This window comes from Xenopus laevis, chromosome 3L (assembly GCF_017654675.1).
Source record: "Xenopus laevis strain J_2021 chromosome 3L, Xenopus_laevis_v10.1, whole genome shotgun sequence".
Classification (NCBI taxonomy): Eukaryota; Metazoa; Chordata; class Amphibia; order Anura; family Pipidae; genus Xenopus; species Xenopus laevis.
The window spans coordinates 43129633-43152367 of record NC_054375.1 but is presented as its reverse complement, the minus strand read 5'-3'; the positions used below and the strand labels follow the sequence as shown (position 1 = coordinate 43152367).

The following is a 22735-nucleotide window of genomic DNA, read 5'->3' as shown; positions in this document are numbered from 1 at the left end:
AGGCCAATGGAAAAGTTGCTTACAATTAGTCATTCTATAACATATTAAAAGTGAACCATCCCTTTAAAGCCCCTGCATTAGCCATTATCACAGTACAGTGCAGCGCGGCCTAACAACCCCAAAAACAGGACACATTTGAGTGCTCCACCAGCCCCTGAAAGGCCTTGCATGTGTCCCAGGCCTGAGGCCACGCTAACTCTGCACTTGCACACATTACTCGCGCACTGCACTTGTTGCTAAGCAACCGGCGGCGCACTTCAACTGCGAGCCGGACTTCCTATGGCCAAGCAAAGCGGTCACGTGTCGCGGTGACGTCACGGATGACAAGGGCAGGTGCGCAGAGGAGAGAATTGCAGGCGAGTTTGGAAGGAAACACTGGGCGAGTCATGGAAGGGAGATACAAGGACTACAGGATCCGCTTCTCACCCGGCTGGGTCGAGGTTGTGCAGGTGAGTGGGGGAGAGCAGGATGTAGTTTGACACCCCGCAGCCTTCCTTGGGTGGTTTCCCCACAGTCTGTACCGGAAGTTGAAGTCTGGTGTTTGTGTTTTCGATCCCATTGGCTGCATCTTTGCAGGGCTCTCTGTGCACTTCTGCCCAGCAAAACAACACCGACATCATCACAGACAAATGATGATGAAGCCCTTGATGGTTTTGTTTAACTTCAGCTCCCTGCATCTCTCTGTCTTGCAAGTTGAACATCCCTTGTATTAAATGCAATCTCCACCCCAGAATGTCATCTGAAGCAACTTCCCATTCCTTATAAGAACAATATATATGTAATGAACAGACCTGCTACATTGTTTCACGAGTCAGAACCAGAAGACAGAGCCCTTCACTCCTCTGCTCCTCACTACATTTCTTCTCTTGTCTCACTATACGTTCCTGGTGGTCTTCTCCGCTCTTCTCAGAGTCACCTTCTCTTCACACCATCCATATCCACTGCCACCTCTCGTCTCAAACCCTTCTATCTTGCTGCTCCTTCCTTACCTCTGCAATTCCATCCCTCAATTCCTCCGTAAGGAATCCTCTCTCAATCTCTTCAAGAAAAAACTAAGTCTACCTTTTGGAGCACTAGAACATTAGCCTAGTCCTGTTCCTACTGACTATGCCTTACCTTGTGCACTTTTCATCTCCTGTACCTGTATCTTATCCACCCACCCACTTAGACTGTAAGCTCTACGGGGCAGGGACCTTCTTCCCTCTAACTCTCTTACTACATAGCACTTAAGCTCTTTTGTCATATGATTCTGTATAATTTATTATGTGATTTGTCTCCCCCCATGTATACTTTTATTAGGGATGCACCGAATCCACTATTTTGGATTCGGCCGATCCCCCGAATCCTGTGAACAATTTGGCCAAATACCGAACCGAATCTGGACCCTAATTTGTATATGCAAATTAGAGGTGGAAAGGGGAAATAAAATTTACTTCCTTGTTTTGTGCCTAAAAGTCACATAATTTCCCACCCCTAATTTGCATAGATTCGGGTTCAGCCTGGCAGAAGGATTCGGTCGAATCCGAATCCTGCTGAAAAAGGCCAAATCCCGAACCGAATCCTGGATTTGGTGCATCCCTAACTTTTATATATATATATATATATATATATATATATATATATATATATATATATATATATATATATATATATATATATATATATATATATATATATTTCCAGAATGAACCAGCAACACAGGTTTTTTTCAATAGAAAAATTTCAATTTTCTATTGAAAAAACCTGTGTTGCTGGTTCATTCTGGAAATATATGAAAACTTTAACCGTGCAACTGGGTGTAGTCGAGAAGCAGAGTGCCACCCATCTTATCAATATATATATATATATATATATATATATATATATATATATATATATATATATATATATATATATATATATATATATATATATATATATATATATATATATTGTACTTTTATGCACTGTACAGCGCTGCGGCTCCTGAATAGTGCTTTACTAATAACGTTATACATACATACAAGACAGTAAGGGCTACTTTTAAAAAGTAACTGTTAAATCATTGACTATTTGTAATGTACAGTAGAACCCCCATTTTACATCCTCTGATTTTAAGTTTTCCCTCATTTTACATTGGTTTTTGTAGTCCCTCCTATATATTATGTATCCTATATATTATGCATAATACATTTCCATGCTTTTACATTTTCCTGTATTTTACATCATTTTTTTCTGGTCCCATAAAAAAAATGCAAAATGGGGGTTCTACTGTACGTCTATTGTAGAGTTGTCAAGAAGAACATTTTACTTGTACTTGCATTATACAAAAAGCTGTTATTTTGCATAGATTCCACTTTTCTTTGTGAAAGATTGTGTTGCGCTTACTCGATTCTAACAGCACTGAAGGTTGCACTGAACTACACCACACTTACTTCTGTTTAGTGTTAGTAGAGCACTGCGTATCTTGACAGCGCTATATAAATAAATGATGATGAGTAGAGACTCAAGTGACAAGGTGGCAGGGCATATGTGCACAAGTGCAGTTACCTACAAAAACGAATCAGGCTTCCCATTCCATGGGCATTTTGCCCTTTATCTAAGCGAATGGTTGTTTGCTCCCTTGGACTCACTGCTGTTGTACATTTCTGACTATTTGTTGTTAGATGTCTGCCGATGGGCATTTTGCATATAAATGGATCGCATAGTGCAAGTATACATATGTAGTTTGGACTGAATGTCATAAGGAATGGTTATTTAAAGTAGAATTAAAGCTTAACTAAAGAAGTAGCCAGAAATGTTGTACATGATGTTTTTGGGCTTCTGTACCAGCCCAAGGCAACCACAGTCCTTTAGCAGTAAAGATCTGTGTCTCTAAAGATGCCCCAGTAGCTCCCCATCTTCTTTTCTTCTGATTCACTGCACATGCTCTGTGCTGAGCTTAGGGACAGACTTACAAAATACAGTACACATAGAATATAAATGTCACAATACAGATAATTACTACATGACTGCTTAGAAATCAGTGCATTTAGCATCAGAATTTAATAATCAACCTTTTAGCATCAATTATCATACAGGCCAACCTCATTTTTTTGCTTGATTGCGACGACCCCTTAGCTTAGCTTCTCAACTGCTGCTCAGAGCTAACCAAGCATGTGAGTGTCACAGACACTTTCCAAGATGGTGACTCCCTGTGACAAGTTTGAAGTCCTGGATCATTGCTGCTGTTGAGAAGCTGTAACTTTACACTGGTGCAATAAATTCAATATATAAAATATGGCATTTTTAACCATATTTGTTTTTAGGGTTTAGTTCTCCTTTAAATAGCATGCATTCAGCACATTAGATGCAGCAGAACCCTTATCTTTAGCCCCAGCTCTACCAGTTATCGCTGTACTTCATCAGCGTCGTCCGTTTCTATTAGATGAAAGAATGCTGTTGTCTGAGGCTGATCAAATGAAAGCGGGGCTATAACAAATGAAATAAAAATCACATACTGCAGCCTAAATCTAAATACATTCAGTAGTGTGAATAAATCCTTGCAGTTTGTCACCGTTCAGCCTTCTAACTGCACTTGCCAATGAGAAGAAAGGTAAAAGTTTATTTCTGACTTTCACGCATGTATGACTGTTGCATTGGAAGTAGGTGCTGATGCCATTAACAGTTTGCCAAGTTTTAGTAGCAAAAAGATGAATTAGATGCAGATTAGATCATTTTGTCTGGGATAAACCTAGCTTCTGCTGTTTTGATAGAGTACAAGGCATATATAAGAATCTGAGAGAATGCACGGCAAGAAATTAATTAAAAAATAAGACTGTGCTCTTTTTATAAAAGCATGGCTAACGATTTTCACAGTATTTAAGTTCTGAGTTATGGTTTAATGTGCAGAGGTACATACACTTCAGAGTCAGCTCAAATAAGTTTTACCCAACTTTAAATAGCAGATGCATGTATAATCAATGGCCAATCCTCCACCAGGAACAGCCTAATAGAAATTTTCTTTACAGCACCTTATAGTGTAAAAATGCCTTTATTCAAGTTTTTATGGCAGGATCTGGTCAGAGGTCACTAGAGACATTCTAATAAAGGTGTCTGTGTATGCTACAATCTCAGTTCGGACAGGGTGTTCTGTAACTTGCTGATATACAACTACAGGTGTGGGACCTGTTATCCAGAATGGGGTTTTATGAATAAAGGGCCTTTCCGAAATGTGGATCTCTATCACTTTAGTCTGCGATTCAATGTATATAAAGATAAGTGAAACACAGAAACCTCTAAGAAGCTGCACCAACAAAAGCTCATGTTACAATAACTTGTCATTTTAAATATTTTTCTCTTTTCTATTTTTCTCAAATGCAGTATTGCTTAACCTGTAACCCAGCGAGATTATGATTCAGGTAACCTGCAGGCTGTATTTGAAACAAAAACAACAGTAACCTAGGTCGACATGCTCGGTGAATCTGCTTTCAGAAGGATGCAGGCAGAAAGATGACGGGTGATAAGGAAGCTGACGTTATTCCTATTAGTGTGTGTATACACACTATATATAATATATATATATAGTTGGTGAATAAAATATCCAATACTGTAAAATATTAAGCACAAGGCCGAAGGGTAATTGCTTCTATTCAAGTCATAGAACATATTTTACAACAGGGTGTATATGATACATGGATAAGATAACCACAATCATAATAATACACAAGTTTCGGCGAGTCATGTGACACATCACTAAGCATTAATTAAAGCTGATGGTATCACCAAACACCATTTATAAAGATATCATTTACAGGATATCAATGGCTTTTGTGTATTTTCTATAAATCTATAGACACAACATTGTTAAGTTCAGTATCCAAAATGCGATAATAAGGATAAATGTGCTAAACCAGGGTGTCTACAGTTACTTCTATTGAAGCACCACCACCTTTATTATTATATAATTATTTTATTATATTAAACACAGAGTTATTGAATTTAACTCTGCACTATGTTCCAGAAGGCCTCATAAAGTTTCAGCAAAGTATGAACCCATTTATATATATTTGATGGTAAAATACTTTACTTTTAAAATCATTTAGCTGCTACTTTAGTGTGTATTTGCTATGGAAAGTGTGCTCTGTTCTCCTTTATGGTGATGGGACTGTTTGCATATTTGCATGTTTCTGGACAGAAGCCATATCAAAACTAGATAATAAAAGTAAACTTGTTTTCAACTTTGGCAACTTGGTTCTAAGATGCAACCACCCAAAAAAATCTCTATGAATCCAGTCTACAAACATATTGATTGTTCACGATCAGCCTTTTAAATGAAAACATTTAGTAGGATTTTTCTACTGTATAGCATGGAAAGTTTTGTGAGCATGGCATCGCATGTAGACAAAGGTTGGAATTGATTCAAAAGTGTATAATTGATTTTCACATAAATTCACATCTGTCTTTTGTTTAACCTAAAATGTTAATCAAGTTTTTATGGGATTTATTTTTCCATCTACTGATACGTTCAACTAACCAGTGAACGTAAAGATCGAATTAATCTTTAAAGTGACCTACAGATATACTGAACATTTGTTTGTTTATTTTTAGGATGATGTTACTGTTCCTAGTAGAAGGGCTCTGATAACGGGGGCAACCGGACTTCTTGGTCGAGCTGTATACAAAGAGTTTAAGGAGAACAGCTGGCATGTGCTGGGCTGCGGGTACAGTCGTGCTCGACCCAGATTCGAATGCCTCAACCTATTGGATGAAGCAGCGGTGAAAGCATTGATCCAAGACTTCAAGGTGAATTCAATTTTAGAAACTACATGCGGTACATGTAACTGTCCTGCCCTTCTCATGGGCAGTGTCCCGAGTAGTGTGAAGTTCTTAAAGAAATGTAGTTTATTGTTATTCAACTGTATAAGTATGGTAAGAACAAATATATTTCCTTACTGTAACAGACATAACTCTCATTCTGCTATGCTGGCCGTAAGCAACACTATTGCTCTTTTCTGTTTTAAATGATTTAAAATAGGTGGATTTCTATTACCTTTTGGAAAGAAAACTGTTTTAGCAGAGCAGCAGTGATATAATATATATTGATCATCTTATACAGACGCGTTTCCTTCTCCTGTAATATTTTTGTTTTACAGCTGACAGAACATTTGCGTGAAAGTCACATCTATCAAATGTATACCCCGTTAATCGAATTTGATTTCCTTTTTGTTTACTAGTCTCTTACCTCATTTCAATTTTGTAATTTCCAGCCTCACGTGATCATTCATTGTGCTGCAGAGAGGAGACCAGATATTGTCGAAAGTCAACCAGAGTTAGCTTCATTACTAAATGTGGTGGCATCTGAGAATTTAGCAAAAGTAGCCGGTAAGGACATTTTGAGATTCTTACTTTTACTTTGTGTGTTTGGAACAAAATATCACTTTTGAAAGAAGATATGACTGAAGATTTTCATTCATCCAGGTCATGATATATATATCTAGTAATTGTAAAACAACTGGAATTGCTGTGTAATCATTAAAGACGTTTCACTACTCATCCGAGCAGCGTCTTCAGTTCAACTGACTGGTGTGGGAAGTCCTCTGCATATAGACTCTTCCACTAATCCAATCACATTGGCAATTGTAACGCTTCAGAGAGGTGACATCTGAAACTCACAAAGGTGTAATTCTGTGGGGTTACTCCTAGAAACAGGTGTTACTTGTTAGTGAGAGTTGCATGAATGGATGTGTGAAGTGTTCTGAAACAGTCAGGGTACAGAAGAGTTACAATTGCCATTGTAATCTGATTAGTGGAAGAGTTATGCCGAGGATTTCTCGGATGAGTAGTAAAAGGTCTTCAATGATTACTCGGCAAGTCCAGTTGTTTTAGAAATACTTATACTAGATATTTTGAAAAAAGACTTAAATACAGGACATAATTAAACTGCATCACTATATACACCGGTAAAAGGTGGAGTTTAACGCTTAGTTTCATTTCTTATTCCTGTCTCATTAGAAGCTCCTTTCACCGCAAGAGACAATACAAAAATATAAACTTACAGTTTTCTCTTTTGTTTGACCCATCCTAGCAGCCAATAAAAAGCTCACATCTTTCCAGTTTCTTGTTCTAGCCAATTATATAAAATGTTATAGTTGCAAACAATACAATGCCCCTATAACACAATAGGTTGTTTAGTTCATAACACATTATTGGCAGTGAAGACACTATGCTTAAAGTGTCACCCAGTAAGGGCAAGCTAGCACAGACCATACAACATGAAATTCATTGCAGATGGTGCCCCTAGCAAGGCAGCAGTGCTAACTGCTGTCTGTGGGTTTCAAAAGACCCCAATCATTTGCATTGACTCCCCAGCCTAAATCCTGCATATTCCTGAAGTACTGGAAGGATTCACTGCCACCAAGTGGGACAGATTAAATCTGTAGGTTTTGAGATAACAAATGGAAAAACTGGTGGGCTGTCGATAATGATGTTTCTTCTAAATGAGAAAATAAAAACTTGTTTGCATTTTCCAAAGAATATTTAATTGAAATGGGAAGAAGATCTTTTTGAAGCTTTATGTTTCTCATCCAACCTCTATATACACACGGTGTATACACAAATAAGTCATTGTATCGGCTTTATGATGAATAAGTCAAAGTATGTCCTATTTCCATGCATTTACTTTTTTTTATAGCTGGAGTTGGAGCGTTTCTAATTTATGTTAGCTCAGATTATGTCTTTGATGGAACAAGCCCGCCTTACAGGGAAGATTCCATACCACATCCCTTGAACCTTTATGGCAAGACAAAACTGGATGGAGAGAGAGCAGTGTTGCAGAATAATGAAGGTATTGTCTTCAAATATTATTATGTTTATTTACTGTACATAATAAATAGAAATGAAAGATACATGGGCATGTACAAAGTGGCTAAGCTCTGGAGTAGAAATGTTAGAAAAAAAACAACATGCCACTTTCACATTATATACACTGGCATATCCAAGTCCAAACTCTTGACTGTAAATTTATCAAAAGCATGCTAATATAAGGCAGTTGTGTAATTAACCTCTGGGTTATTTAATCCTCAAGTCCTTGTTTCATAAATGGTTCTAAAATCGTACTCGTTTGCTTTGTAATAGGTGCTGCAGTTCTTCGAGTGCCAGTTATGTATGGAGACGTGGAAAAACTTAGTGAAAGTGCTGTCACAATTCTTTTTGATAAGGTGCAGTTTAGCAACAAGTCGGCAAATATGGACCATTGTCAGCAAAGGTTTCCTACTCATGTCAAAGATGTTGCTACAGTTTGTCTTCAATTAACAGAGCGAAAAATACAGGTAAAAGGCATCAATTCAACGTAGATCATTTATTAAAATAATTACTGTACATCTTCGCTCTCTCTCTATCTATATCTATATATAGAGGATATAGAGTGATGGCACTCTGTGAGTGCCATCACTCTATCCTTTATGAATTTTTGATGCATGTGCACCCAGGTTTCGTCCATTTTTTCAGGATGTGCGGCCCTTACATGCTGCTTTTTATATCTATATCTATATAAAAAAAATGTTGCTGTGTTACCAACTCTGTTTTTTAACCAATGCCAATATGACTTAACATAGCATATATTGTTAAAGGTGAAAAATTATTTATGTTGTAACATTATATTTTAGATAAGGCGTAACAAGGCAGATTTTCATAGCAGACACAGCTCTTTACTGTTTATCTCAAAACAAAAACTGTGGTACTGTGCTGCCTGACGAAGGGGCCTCTTGCAGTGTAATTTTTGTATTCGTGTTTTTTATCTCTTCGCTGTTTAAAACACACAAGGCAGCAATTAGTAGCTGTTTTGATGTTTTATGATCTGTTAAATTCTTTCTAAATATTTGTGGCTCCATTTCTCCTAGGATCCCTCTATTAAGGGAATATACCATTGGTCTGGAAATGAGCAGATGACCAAATACGAAATAGCTTGTGCCATGGCAGATGCCTTCAACCTTCCCAGCAGCCATCTGCGTCCAGTAAGTAAATCTATGGTGTAAAGAAATCATTTATACTCTTACCCCCATATGTAAGAAAATGCACTGTTTGCCCCAGAGCAGTAACCCCATAGCAACCAATAAGATGTTAGGTGATGCTACCTGCTGATTGGCTGCTATAGATTACTGCTCTTGAATAAACATTGTGCCTTTTATTACATAATTCCAGCAACTCTAATTCTTATGAGTAATGTTTCTAATACCTTTGAAAAATTGGAATAAATAAATATTTTTGACCTTCTCAGTGAACCTGCATACCTAAAGGTCATACAAGCCCAGATTTATTCGGACATTATGGCTTGTTTTAACCATAGTACCAGACCATCTGTGTATGTATGGCTAGTTGTAAGGCTAGAACTCCACGACGCGTCTGGAGCCGATACGTCGCTATGCGACAAAATGCATGCGATGTGTCGGATGTTCTAAAGAAACAGGAAGTGAAGGAGAAATCGCAGGTAATAACTACATTTATCCGACTGTCGGATGAAAACGCAGTGCGCTCCAGACGGGTCGTGGAGTTCTAGCCTAAAAACTGTTTAATCCTGTAATCCTTGCGAATTAAGGATTGTCGTTCCTAATGGAAAATGATATGTGGCCGTACTTATGTATGGCCACTCGTATGGTATCCTACCTTTCAGCATGAAATGCCTTGAGCCTCCTTTGACCACATACAACCCATATGCCTCCCTTTCCACGGTGGAAGCAACTTACATCTGTCAATTTAGCATTCAAGGCATGGCTCTGTGGAAGCTGAGAAACAAGTTTTTCATCTGATGGAAGAAGAAGGGGGGAGTAGGATGCAGGGTGGGTTTGTTTGTTTTTCTTTTTGGGGGGGGCGACAGGGTTGCATCTAGTCTCCTATTTCAGCGCTTTGCAATATGTTGGCGCGCTATAAATAGATGTTAATAATAACAATAATATTTGTAAATGAGCTAAAAACATAGACTATGGGCACACATACTGAAGGCGCCGGCTGGTGCATATTTTTTTGCAGACTGAGAAAAGCAGATCTGCTCAGTGCCCCTGCTCCATTGATTTGAAGCTGATCATCCTGTGTACACCCAGTCGAGCTGAAGCGGAGATTGGCCCGAACATGATTGCTTTCACGTATTTAGGCTAACCTATTTCAACTGTATGTGAGAGTACACAGGCTGATCAGATTCAAATCAGTGGAACAGATACACTGAGCAGATCTGCTTCTTTGAGCCTGCAAAAAAATATGCATGTTGACAACAGCCAGAGCCTTCAGCCTGTGTGCCCGTAGCCATAAGGTTTACACGTGTGTGTTTATAGAAGGGTTAAGGACGTTTTACTGCTGGCTACTGCACTCCACTGGCACATGTTTAATATGTCAATTTCCTTGATTTTTTTTCTGATTCCCTGCGGCCAGCACACATGAACATCAGCACTGGTCAGTAGTTATAAGGTGCATTGAAACATGAATTAAGTAATGGTCACCATTCCAGAAAGATTCACAATGATTTGATGGAACAGACACCCGCGATGCTTCTATATTGGAAACTAATAACAAAAAGGAAAAATCAAGGGATTTACAGGGGAATGTAATAAAAGTCGCAAAGAGCAAAACAATTCGCACCAATAAGACTAAAAATCCACATCTCGCAATGTAATATTGTTCCTTAAACTGTTATTGCATTGCGAATTTTAATTGCGCACTCATAAGAAGTGCTTGAAGGTATCGTAATCTTTTGGAGCAAACATAATGACTTTTTCAGTAAGAAGTTTTATTACATTGACTGCGCATTGGCGCAAACTATAAAATTCGCAAACGGTCTTTCACTGTCGGAAGTAGTCGCTAAACAGTTTCCGGGCTCGCAAAAGCTATATTAAATTCGCACAAAGCAAAATTTGTTCGCGCAAAGGCATAACTTTTCGCATTGCGAATAGTTTTTCCGTTAGCGATTTTTATTACATTCCCCCGTTTGAATGCAGTGCACTTAAATAAAGCCTGTAAGAAAAACATTTCGGCAACTGAATAATTTTATATTCTGTTATCTCCCTCCCATTTCTTTTCTGTAGATCACAGATGAGCCCGTAGGAGCGACTCCTCGGCCATGGAATCCACAACTGGACTGTTCGAAACTGGAGAAGATGGGCATTGGCCAGAGAACACCGTTTAGAGTGGGAATTAGGGAAACCCTCTGGCCGTTCTTAGTGGACAAGAGATGGAGACAGACAGTCTTCCACTAGGTGTTAAATATTTCCCCAGACAAAATAAAAATAGATATCTCTACATTTTTCTTAAAGAAAATTAGTTTTATATGTTAGTGGTTAAAGAAAAAAAGAAATTAATTACTGTGTTGGCAGTTTAAAGAACAAACTTTTTTTTTTTTCTTAAAATTGTATGTTTATCAGATAAAGTTCTAATTAAAGGGTGCCTAAAGCCTACAGAGATTTAGGGTATAATTGACATACCTTATGCAAAGTGTTAACCCAGTATGAAAGTGAAGATATTTGCCTGCAGTTGTGTCCGGCAACTTTGTGTTGTTTTTGGCTTTAGTTGCTCTTTAACTGCTAAACATCATGCAAGGAGCCACATATTTTTGGGCAGGCGCAACCTTGGCATTTTGAAGCACTTTGAAAAATAGATTTTTTCTTGATTTCTCATTACATTTACAAATTATAGGGAACCTTTGTCCCTGCAAAAAAAATAAAAATCCCAGCAGATTTCAAGGTTGAGCCAGTTAAGGACCATGTAGTCCACTAAGTATTGATGGCTTTTTCACGCAAGTAACTACATGGTTCTCTCAGTTGGGGCTCTTGCTTAATATTGTGCATGCTTTCAGAGGCTATTGGAAGCAGGTACAGGTATGGGACCGGTTATCCAAAATGATCAGGATCTGGGGTTTTCCATATTAAGGGGTCTTTCTGTAATTTGGATCTCCATTTCTGTAATTTGGATCTCCATACTTTGTCTATTAAAAAAATCATTTAAATGTTAAATAAACCCAAGAGGATTGTTTTGACTTCAATAAGGATTTACTATATCTTAGTACAAGGTACTGTTATATTTTTACAAAGACGTAATTTTTTTAAAGTTTGAATTATTTGATTAAAATGGAGTCTATGGGAGCTGGCCATGTTGTAATTCGGAGCTTTCTGGATAACAGGTTTCTGAATAATGGATCCTATAACTGTATACATTCAGAGATATGTATCTATTATGCTTCTACAGCTTGCTTTTCTCTTTGCTGAATTATGGTCTGTCCCTGCCCTCTGCTCCGAAGGGAACACTTATAGCAGGGCTTTAGGTGCTCCCAAAAAAAGAACTATTATTAGTCTTTAAAGGACAAGGAAAGTTTAAAATCGAATAAAACTAGAAATGCTGTATTTTGTGTACTAAACATAAGCATGAACTTACTGTACCACAAAGCCTAATCAAACAAATGATTTATGCTTTCAAAGTTGGCCACAGGGGGCTGTCATCTTGTAACTTTGTTAAACATCTTTGCCTGATCCTGACGCTGCACATGCTCAGTGTGGTCTGGGCTGCTTAGGGATTGTCATGAACAAAGCTGCATCATAAGTATGATTCTTTCCCTGATCAGCAGTTAGGGAGCATCTAACAATTCCTATCCACAGTAGTAAATTGAGAATTTCACTGCATACAGTCAGGTTTCTTATAAAAATGGTAGACAATTTTTAATTAAAGTATATTTGAGATAGGCTTCTTTTTCATTAAAGAAAGTGAAAATGGGATTTTATTTTTTTGCCTTTCCTTGTCCTTTAAGGTGATCAGCAAATTGCCTTGTCACATGCAGTATGAACATGGTATATGTTCAATAACAGGAAGGTATAGAGAGATCTTCCATATCCCATGGTATCTCTCTTTAGATATTGTATGCTTATACCTACAGTACAGGTACGGGACCTGTTATCCAGAATGCTCTGGACCTTGGGTTTTCCAGATAACGGATCTTCATACCTTAAGCCTACTATAAAATCATGAAAATATTAAAATAAACCCAATAGGCTGGTATTGCTTCCAATAAAGATTAATTATATCTTAGATGGGATCAAGTACAAGCTACTGTTTTATTATTACACCGAAAAAGGAAATCGTTTTTCAAAATTTGGATAAATGGAATCAACAGAAGATGGCATTTTGGTAATTCGGAGCTTTCTGGAAAATGGGTTTCCGGATAACTTATCCCAAACCTGTATATGATTTTGGAATGTGGTGGAAAACTCTTACCGGTTATAGAAATGTTTTCATTTTGTACCACATTCGTGTCTTGTGAGCTAAAGTTTTCCTGAACTTATTATCACGCGGTTCATCATTCTGCGAGGATCCCATCCATTCATTTTATTTTAAGCACAACAAGTAACCCGTAATCGCATTGTGCAAGGGTCCCCATAGGTACCACCAGCAATTCATGACCAGTGACCTGCCCAATCATATTCAAACTGCTTGTTTTGACAGCTTCCATTAAAGCACATAAATGAAGTCTGCTAGAAAGTCATTTATTAAATAAACCCAATAGGCTGGTTCTGCTTCCAATAAGGATTAATTATATCTTAGTTGGGATCAAGTACAAGCGACTGTTCTATTATTACAGAGAAAAAGGAAACCATTTTTAACAATGTGGATTATTTGGATAAAATGGAGTCTATGGGAGACGGCCTTTCTGGATAAGGGGTTTCCAGATAACGGATCCCATACCTGTACAAAGATATTGTCAGGGATCATATGTCCAATCAGTGTTTTCAGTTTATGGCTAGCTTAAGTCTATAATGTAACTTTTGTCTGTACAGGTGAAGAACTGCCATTTCTTCCACAGCAGTTTATGCACCTATGGTTTTGCTTGACTTTTGCCCCTTTTACAATACAAGAAAAGTAAGTAAAACGTTACTTTTGGAACTATATAAGTTTAAAGCCGACTGCCCTGTATTCTGGCAAGTTGGGGGTTGCACAAAAGCAAAGGCTCAAGGACAAATTCCATGCACATGAAATTAACAGTAAGATTAGCCGAGTTGCTGAAGCCCACGGATGTGTGGGCATTTGTTTTGTATTACAGTACTGTTTGTATTTGTCTAAAACCCTTTATTGGTCCTGTAACAGCAGATGTGAACAAAACTTTTGTCTCTCCATAGAAGAACCCTCCGTGACCTTCTCTGGCTGTGAAACTGTTACATATTTTTCAACTGTTTTTTTTTTTTTTTGTTAAGTACAGAATAAAGTATATTTGTGAAATTGAAATTGCGTCGGTGTTTTTTTTTCCGGAAAGCAAGGTTATCATCCTTAAATTCCACAATGTTCCTAAACAAAGGCTTTTTTGCTATTTGTCAGATGAAAGTATTTTGAAGCTGGGTGAAGTTCATGGCCTGCTGAGATACAAATGCATGCAGTTATATGTATATAAGCCATTAAAAAGTTTTTCTGAGTACAAGGTTAGTTTTTACGTGGGCTTATTAAAGGAGAAGGAACTGGGGTTTTCTGGATAAGAGATATTTCTGTAATTTGTATCTTCTTACCTTAAGTCTACTAAAAAACTCATAATCATTCAATAAACTCAATAGGCTGGTTTTGCCTTCATTAAGGATTAACTATATCTTAGTTGGGGATCAAGTACAAGGAACTGGTTTGTTATTACAGAGAAAAAGGAAATCATTTTTTAAAAAAATTTAATTATTTGATTAAAATGGAGTCTATGGGGCAAATTAACAAAAGGGCGAAGTGACTAACGCTGGCGAAAATTTGCCAGTGTGACGTCATTTTGGGACTTTGCCGAATTACTAACGGGCGCAGGCGTAAATTCTCTAGCGAATGAGACTCTAGCACTACTGCACACTCTTAACGCCAGGCAAATTTTTGCTCTGGCGAATGGACGTAACTACGCAAATTCATTAAGATGCGGATTTTAATGAACGTTACCTGTTGCACCAGACTTGGCTTTGCCACCTCAAACCAGGCGAAGTGTAATAGAGTAGATAGTAGTTCCTCAAAAAAAATTTGAAAATTTTTTTTAAGTCCCAAAAACGCTGGCGACTTTTCAGTTTTTCAGGGTGATAGGCTGCAAAAGATCGTAGTTTTTTTTTAGGGTAACTGGCTTCCCCCCCCCCTAACATTTCCTAACTTATGTCACATAAACTATATACTGGGCACATGTGTAGGGCAATATTTATTTATTCGTTTCTTAAGGTTCCCTGGGCTTGTGTAATGTAATGTATTTGCTGCAAAATATACGTCCATTGAAATTTAACTTCCTGCCGTATGCAAATTATCCAACGCTAGCGCAACTTTGCTTTGCTAGCCGAATTAATGCCAGCGAAACTTCGCCATTGTTCGGCCCCCTTTTTGTACCCAAATTGATTCCATTCTGTAGAATTAGTTTTCCTGTTGCCTGAAACATCAGCGGCAGCTTCTTCTGCCTTTCTCTCATCTGTACTATTGGTGCTGGTGTCAGAAGTACAGGGATATAAGATGAACTCCCAATAGGGTTGCCACCCGGCCGGTAAAATACCTGCCAAGCCCGGGGCCGGTATTACAAATTTACCGGCAATGTAACTGCCGGTAAATTTGTAATATGATCAAAAGGAGCCCTCGGCCTGCCCCCAATCCCCTGCAACTTACCTTTTCTTTTGCCTCTTCTAGTGTCCGTGGTGTCCGTGATGTGGCCCTGCCCCTTTTGATGTCACGTCCCGCCCCTTTTGACATCACGTCCTGCCCCTTTGAGGCCCCGCCCTCCAGCAGCCGGTAAAAATTTTTATAAAAGGAGGCAACCCTAGCTCCCAAGGAGTATTGAACCTGGGCTGTCAAGAATACAGTAATTACAGGACTGGGACATTAGGATGGAGCCTTTTTCCACAAATTATATCAATGTCAAAGGTTGAGTTGTGCTTTCCTAAAAAATTTGCGTTTTCAATCGAATTTCGATTTTTTTCCTCAAATCTCTAAAAATGTCTAGTTTTCTCATTTCTCCTATTTGAGATTTATTCAGTGGAAAAACCATGAAAACTACTAATACAACGCTTCGCCAGGTAAAAGTTGTCGAGGACCTATAGAAGTCAACGAGAGCTGCACTGCTCCTTTTGGACCGCTTTAAATCAATCGGGACAGGCTTTCGGATTTTTTTTTTCTCTAAGAATTGGATCTTAAGAAGTTTTCGAGGTATTCGTATTTTTTAGTGCATCATTCCGAGTAATTTTCCGTTCGCACTTTTTTCTATCGATTTTTTAATAAATGTCATGACAGTCGTAGTTTTAGAGTTTGTGAGTTTAGTCCTCTAAACCTCTAAAATCACTTAAATCTGACCTTTGATAAATAGGCCTCTAAGTCCATATTTGGCCTGAAACCTTGGAGGCCACAAGATGTCAGTATAGTATAAATAATGGGAAACATGCCTCTTACTTTCCAATTTTTCAAAAGGGGTAGTGTCCCCTCATTTCTACAGACAGACATAATGCATTGGTACAGTCAGAGATATACTGAAAATGTACCGCTATGGGACCTGCTTTACAGAATGCTAAGGACCTGGGATTTTCCAGATACGGGATCTTTGAGTAATATGGAACTCCATACCTTTAAGTCTACTAAAAAAAATAATTTAAACATCAAATAAACCCAACAGGATTGTTTTGCTTAAGGATTAATTCTATATCAGTTTGGATCAAGTACAATGTATAGTTTTCTTATTAGAGGGAAAAATGAAATAATTCTTAAAAATTTGAATTATTTTATTAAAATGGATTCCGTGGGAGATGGATTGTAATTCAGAGCTTTCTGGATAACAGGTCTCGGGATAACTGATCCCATACATGTCCTTTGTATCACAATTTGTTCATGTATGTGTTAAAACACTGGCACATACCGGGCAAGCAAGGAACCAGATCAGATTACTGATAAATTCAGGAAAAGGGTCTTACACCCAGGGCTCACAAAGGATCACTTTAGTTGTCTAAACTATAGGGGAAAATGCCCGTGGAGATGCCTAACCCTCAGGGTTTCTACATAGGGGGCCAGGGTAGTCTGGTATTTTTAGAGTTAGATTCTGTTTCATACTCATTAGAAAGCACATGGGCTGTAGGCCATTTAAGGTGACTAGTGTAGGCGTTACACAGAAAACTGCAACTATGGTTGGAAAGGGATTTTCAATGTAACATGCAGTGCAGATTCTGTTGCACAGAACAAGCTGTAAATGTTTTTTGTCTTGTAGCTCTCGATTTGCTATTTAAAGGACAAGGAAAGGTCTACTTCAATAGGAATTTAGCAGTAAAGGTTCTTTGAAAAGCTTTGCTTAATGCGCTGCTTCATGACCTCGCCAGATGGTGCAGTCATTTCATATCACCTCTCTTACATCACAGGTAGGATGACATCAGCGCATTACATGTCTTCTAAAGGAATGGATGAGCAGAGGAATCTTCCCAAAAATCTTAGCATGCTCCCTAGTTCATTTAGGGTTTTCCCTTCCGTAGTGATGTCAGCGAATATAATATGGCAGATGCGCAGTTCTGTTAGTCTCAGGGCAAGTTAAAAAGGGAACCAAACAGAATGCTAAGAAATGCAATTAACTACAATTAAAAATGTAATATTGTATGTGCGGGTCAAGCTCAACCGGGTCGAGCTCCCTGTTATTGCCTATTTATAGCCATAGTTCCTGAATTCAGATTTCCTAATGTATCCTGTAAGTCTGCTCCATGCAGTAAAATTATACCTAGCGCTGATTTGTTCATTTATAGGCCTTGTGCTCCATAAATCTTCATATAGAAGCACAACAAATAGAGTTTATTTTGTATATGGATATTCAATTATTATTTAATACAAGACCATTGTATACTGTGGGCTTTTGGACAGGACAATGGGAGAATGCAATAAAAATTTTAGGACCTGCTTGTAGGTGGTGTTTTTTATGGGCACAAAGTTAAGAACCCCACCCCCACCTGTAGGATTCTGAAACATCACAGTTGTTTCCCCTTCTTTTGTGCATATAAAGCCCCTGCAGGTTTAGGCCAAGGCCACACGGGGCTGAAATCAGGCTGCTGAAATCGCACAAACTTCATGTCGGAGTCGACACAATGGTTCCGGACGCAAAAGAAATAGGAGGCTATTGCACATGGTAGGAGCTGCCCAGGATGCAGTTGCAGGCCCCCAACCCCCTGCAATTACTTTTTAGGGTTGCCATCTTTTCATTGCTCAACTCTGGGCAAGGGGCGGTGATGTCTGAGACGGGATTTAGGATTAGAATTTCCTAATTTGGAAATCCGGAGGTTTTCACATGGACAGCCCTTCCAAAAATTGGGCTATCCGGTTGAAAACCAGACAGGTGACAGCCCTAATTACTTTCCGAGTTCTACTGTATATATTTTTTATAAATTCCAAATGGGGATTACATTAGAACTATCTGCACAGCCTTCACTTCATATTTCCTTTCTGTGTTGATCTGTCGAAAATCTGTCTTTCCTTTGCTTTTATTTGCAAAAAAAACGAAAAGTCTTAACATAAAAAGCACAGCCTGGAGATCTGTTTTAGATTGAAATACACTTTTTTCTTCCCATAGAGGCTTTCTTTGCCTGACTTTCTTTTTTTCTCCATGGTCCGTGTCCTGTGTGAAAGAAACCAGACGATATGATGCTGTGTAGGCACAGAGAAAGCTGCTGATGTGCAGACTGTATGAAAAGAATTGCAGTCAAAGTAAGGAACAAATGTTCAAGTCCAAAATGTTGCTTTATTTTCTTTAACAAGGATGTTGCACCTGGCATGAGAAATGCAGAATAGGTGCCTGGAAATTATATTAAAAATGATTCTGATTTCCTAACAGCTACTTCGTTACTAGGCCAACTAAGCAACCAGCAAGCTGCTAGAAAGTGCAGCACAGTAGTGAATCAGTAGCATATCTGCCTTGCTGTACTGGGATCTTAGGTTTGGTTCCAACCAGGTCTCAGTCTGCAAGTAGTTTATATTTGTATAGGTCATTTACAACTGTAAATGATCCCTGCAAACATAGACAGTCGTTTGCTCATAAAACCTCATTTGTTTCTTGTGTCTGTATATTTGGGTGCATGTCACTCTTGCACCAAGTACTGAAAATGGCGCCAAATTGACTTTGAAAATTTTCAGAGCAAATGCATCCAATTTATTGCAAATTATCGCACAATTGCATTAATTTCAACACATAAACCACAATTGCATCAGGCACAGCACCCCCTTGCAACTGCAACAAAGCTGGAAATCTGAAAAAAAAACTGCTGTATTATTGAGAAAAAAACCCCGCTGTTCAGGTATGGGATCCATTATCCAGAAAGCTCAGAATTATGGAAAGGCCATTTTCCATAGACTCAATTTAGAAAATAATTCTAATTTTTAAGAATTTTTTCCTTTTTCCAAATGGAAAAGGTCCGATATCCGGGAAAACCCCAGGTCCCAAGCATTCTCTGGTCCCATACCTGTATTATGGAAAAAAACATGACAATTGTGCTTGAAATCTCTTTTGTCACTGCACTTGTGGACATAAATAACCCCTATGTCTGTGTGCATTTCTTCCACACTCCTGAACATACAGGCAGGCTAACTGCGTCCCCCATACAAATGATCCTACTAACTTAGATTGTAGCAGTGCATGGAACAAAATGGTTAAAGTAAATTAGGATTGGGAAGATTATAATATGCATTTATAGTAAAGTTAAAATAGCAATGGATGAAGTTATTCCTTCTTTCTCACACTTTTAGTTATGTCAAGGTTAGAAATGTTAGGAGGTAGCATTCCCTTGGAGGAAGCAACACTTCCCAAGAGAAAAATATACAAAATATTTAGCTCTGGACTTTGTCTATATTTCTATGTAGAGTTATGTGAAACACCATCCACCATCTGAGGGTATAACACTCCAGGCAAAGTGACATTTTTTTCTGAATGTCACTTCACATCACTACCTGTTTGGTTTGGTATCAGGACTGAAACAAGGGGTGGGCAGAAGAGGCACGTGCCTAGGTTGCAAAGTTTGAGGGGCGCCAGACATGTACCTTGTCGCCTATCCCTAGTCTGGTCAGTGTCCCCTCACTGACCAGTTCTGCTCTTCCCAAGTGAAAGCATGCATGAAATGGAGTGTCGTGCTCGGCTGCCTTGGCTGGCACTGTGTGGTATCACAGACAGTCTCTGGAGTTGAGAGCTCTGTGTCAAGGATTAGGTAGGGGGTGCTGTAGAGACTGATGAGGGAAGGGCGAGTCCTGGAGACAGGAGCTGTATGCGCCTAGGGAACACGTAAAGGGAAGGCAGGTACAGGTTGAAGAGGGCGTTGAGTCAGACTGGAACAGGTGCAGAGCGGAACAGGACGGAGAGGGCGAAGGTCAGGACTGGACTAGACTAGACAGGATGAAGAGGGTGAAGGTCAGGACAGGATGAAGAGGGCAAAGGTCAGGACAGGAACAGACTGGATGGGACAGGATGGTGCGGGCGTAGATCAGGAGCAGACTAGAAGTATAGGACAAGACGGTGCGGGTGTAGCTCGGGAGCAGACTTGAGATCGGAACTGGAGGACTAGATAGCGGGAGGAGACTGGAAGAGCTGGCAGGAAAGGACTGTATAGCGAGAGGACTGGAGCGGATAGCACAAGAGGACTGGAGCGGATAGCACGGGAGGACTGGAGTGGATGGCACGAGAGGACTGGAGCGGATAGCACGAGAGGACTGGAGCGGATAGCACAAGAGGACTGGAGCGGATAGCACGAGAGGACTGGAGCAGATAGCACTGGAGCAGATAGCAGGAGGGGACTGGAAAAGGCAGGGCAAGATGCAGAGCAAGACGAGGGGTCACAAGGTACAAGGTAGGGTCAGGAAACAAGAATCAGGAACAGGCAAGGCAAGGTCAGTACAAGGTCAAGGCAGCGAAAGGTTTGGAGTGAGAAGCAGATCAAGATACTGAATAGCAAGGAAAGAAGGGCAAGGTTACAAGTCAGAACAGGAAGTAGAAACAGACAAGGCAAGGTCAGATCAAGGTCAAGGCAGAAATAGGTTAAGGCAAGGTAAAAGGTAGGACTCAAGCAGAACTGGGAGGGAAAGACAAGGCAGGAACCGAACAAAGAAAGATAAGGGGGAAAGGTACAAGGCCCTGAGTGGCTGACTGCAACCAATCAGGCTGCAGCTGGGCTGGGGCTGCAGAGGCCAGGTAACATATAATGAGCAACCATACAGGCTGCTCACCTGGACAAACGGTTAAGGCATCGAGCCAGGAACCCCAAAGTCCCTGGCTCGAATCCCAGCAGAGCCTGACACTCTGCTGTAACCATAATGTTTACCAATAAAAGCTAAGCGGTTCTTTTCACATAGATGGAACATTAAAATAACTATTTTCTTATAGCGTAAGCTCCGCTGGGGCAGGGCCTGATGTGAATCGTGCACCATTCCAAGGCAAAACTATGAGGGACATTTACAGACCTTCTTAGAATATTTTAATTTTAGTTGTACATTTTAAAAACCACCTTAAAGGTGGCATCGTATATTGCAGTGCTCGATAAGAGTCACTTATAAGTGCTCCCTGTAGAACTACAAGTACTCCTACACATTCTGGGACTAACTTACTTTCAATGCTTGTTGGCGCTCAGAACTGCATAGTTTTTCCTTCTTACCATTCTCCAATTTGAAACCATATAATGAAATATTCCTGATTAAATAAAATATTCATAAAAAAAGTTTTAAAACAAAGTCTGCATCGTTTGTTTTGATTCACTGCAATTGTAGTACTCATCTAGCTAAAGAGAAGCTCAAGGACCAGTCATATCCCACCATTTTCTGTAATTTGGTTGAATGCAGTCAGATAAAGGTGGCAATGCAGGTGTGTTGACCTCGTCATTTATAAGAAAATGTGCTTGAATACACAACGGAATTGGTATTTTCATTTTCATTCCTCCACTGAACTGAACAGGCTGTTTTCCAATGAATTTTTTATACCCTCCAATTTTGACTGTTTATTGTCTCTCGTAAGCAGAAGGTGTAAGGACTGCAATGCTTGGGAAACAAATTGAGATTTGTTGTAGACTGATCGAGGGGATGCATGATTTTTGTTATGGAATTTACCCTATCCTTGCTGATACTTGGGACAAAGGTTGTATTGTTTTGTGCTCCTGTCCCATATGCTCTGGTGCACTTGTGCATAAATAATATATTTGTTATTTGAAAAGCTTTCGTTGCTTTTATATTTTCCATAGTGTTTTACATACACTTTATTGACTTCATGGATTACTGAGTGGTTACGTTAAAATGAAGTCTACTTAAAAATCATTCAATCATTCAGCTTCAATAGAAGGCTAGAAATATTCCTTGTGCATATATGCATCTAGCAATACAAGAATGATTTTGATTGTTAACAAGAATTATAAAGTGTCCCACTTCTAGACACAAGACACAGTGGGTCATTTACGACTGGAAGGCAGGGTGCAAAGTGCAAAAAATTTACACAGGCCACCACTAGCACTTTGCACCCTGCCTTCCATGCTTTGCACCCTGTCTTCCATGCTAGATGAATTGTGCTCTGTTTGGAGCACAGAGACCTTCGGGCAGTCCGCAAATGGAGTTGCCACGTTTTGTAGAAGAAATATACCACCCCACCTTAGTTTATATCTTTCTGATTTATTAATAACATTGGCATCATGAAATACCCCCTTGCCAGTTGTTTGCAGCAGGAAAATATTTTAAGGTGAGAGATTGAGATACTAAAAATTTTCAACTTAAAAACTAAAAAAAAACTAAACTTCTATTAACGAAATATATTCAATAAATACAGTAGCTACAGTTT

At 39.0% G+C, this 22735-nt stretch overlaps 1 protein-coding gene across 1 annotated transcript; it reads left to right on the top strand.

Moving 5' to 3' along the window:
* Positions 1-368: 368 nt before the first annotated feature.
* On the top strand, positions 369-11397 carry mat2b.L (methionine adenosyltransferase II, beta L homeolog). Its single transcript, NM_001096054.1, is given in 7 exon segments — positions 369-449; positions 5569-5763; positions 6228-6342; positions 7652-7804; positions 8095-8288; positions 8859-8972; positions 11031-11397. Coding segments are annotated over 7 exon segments (1005 nt in total). The 5' UTR covers positions 369-386; the 3' UTR covers positions 11202-11397.
* Positions 11398-22735: the final 11338 nt, after the last annotated feature.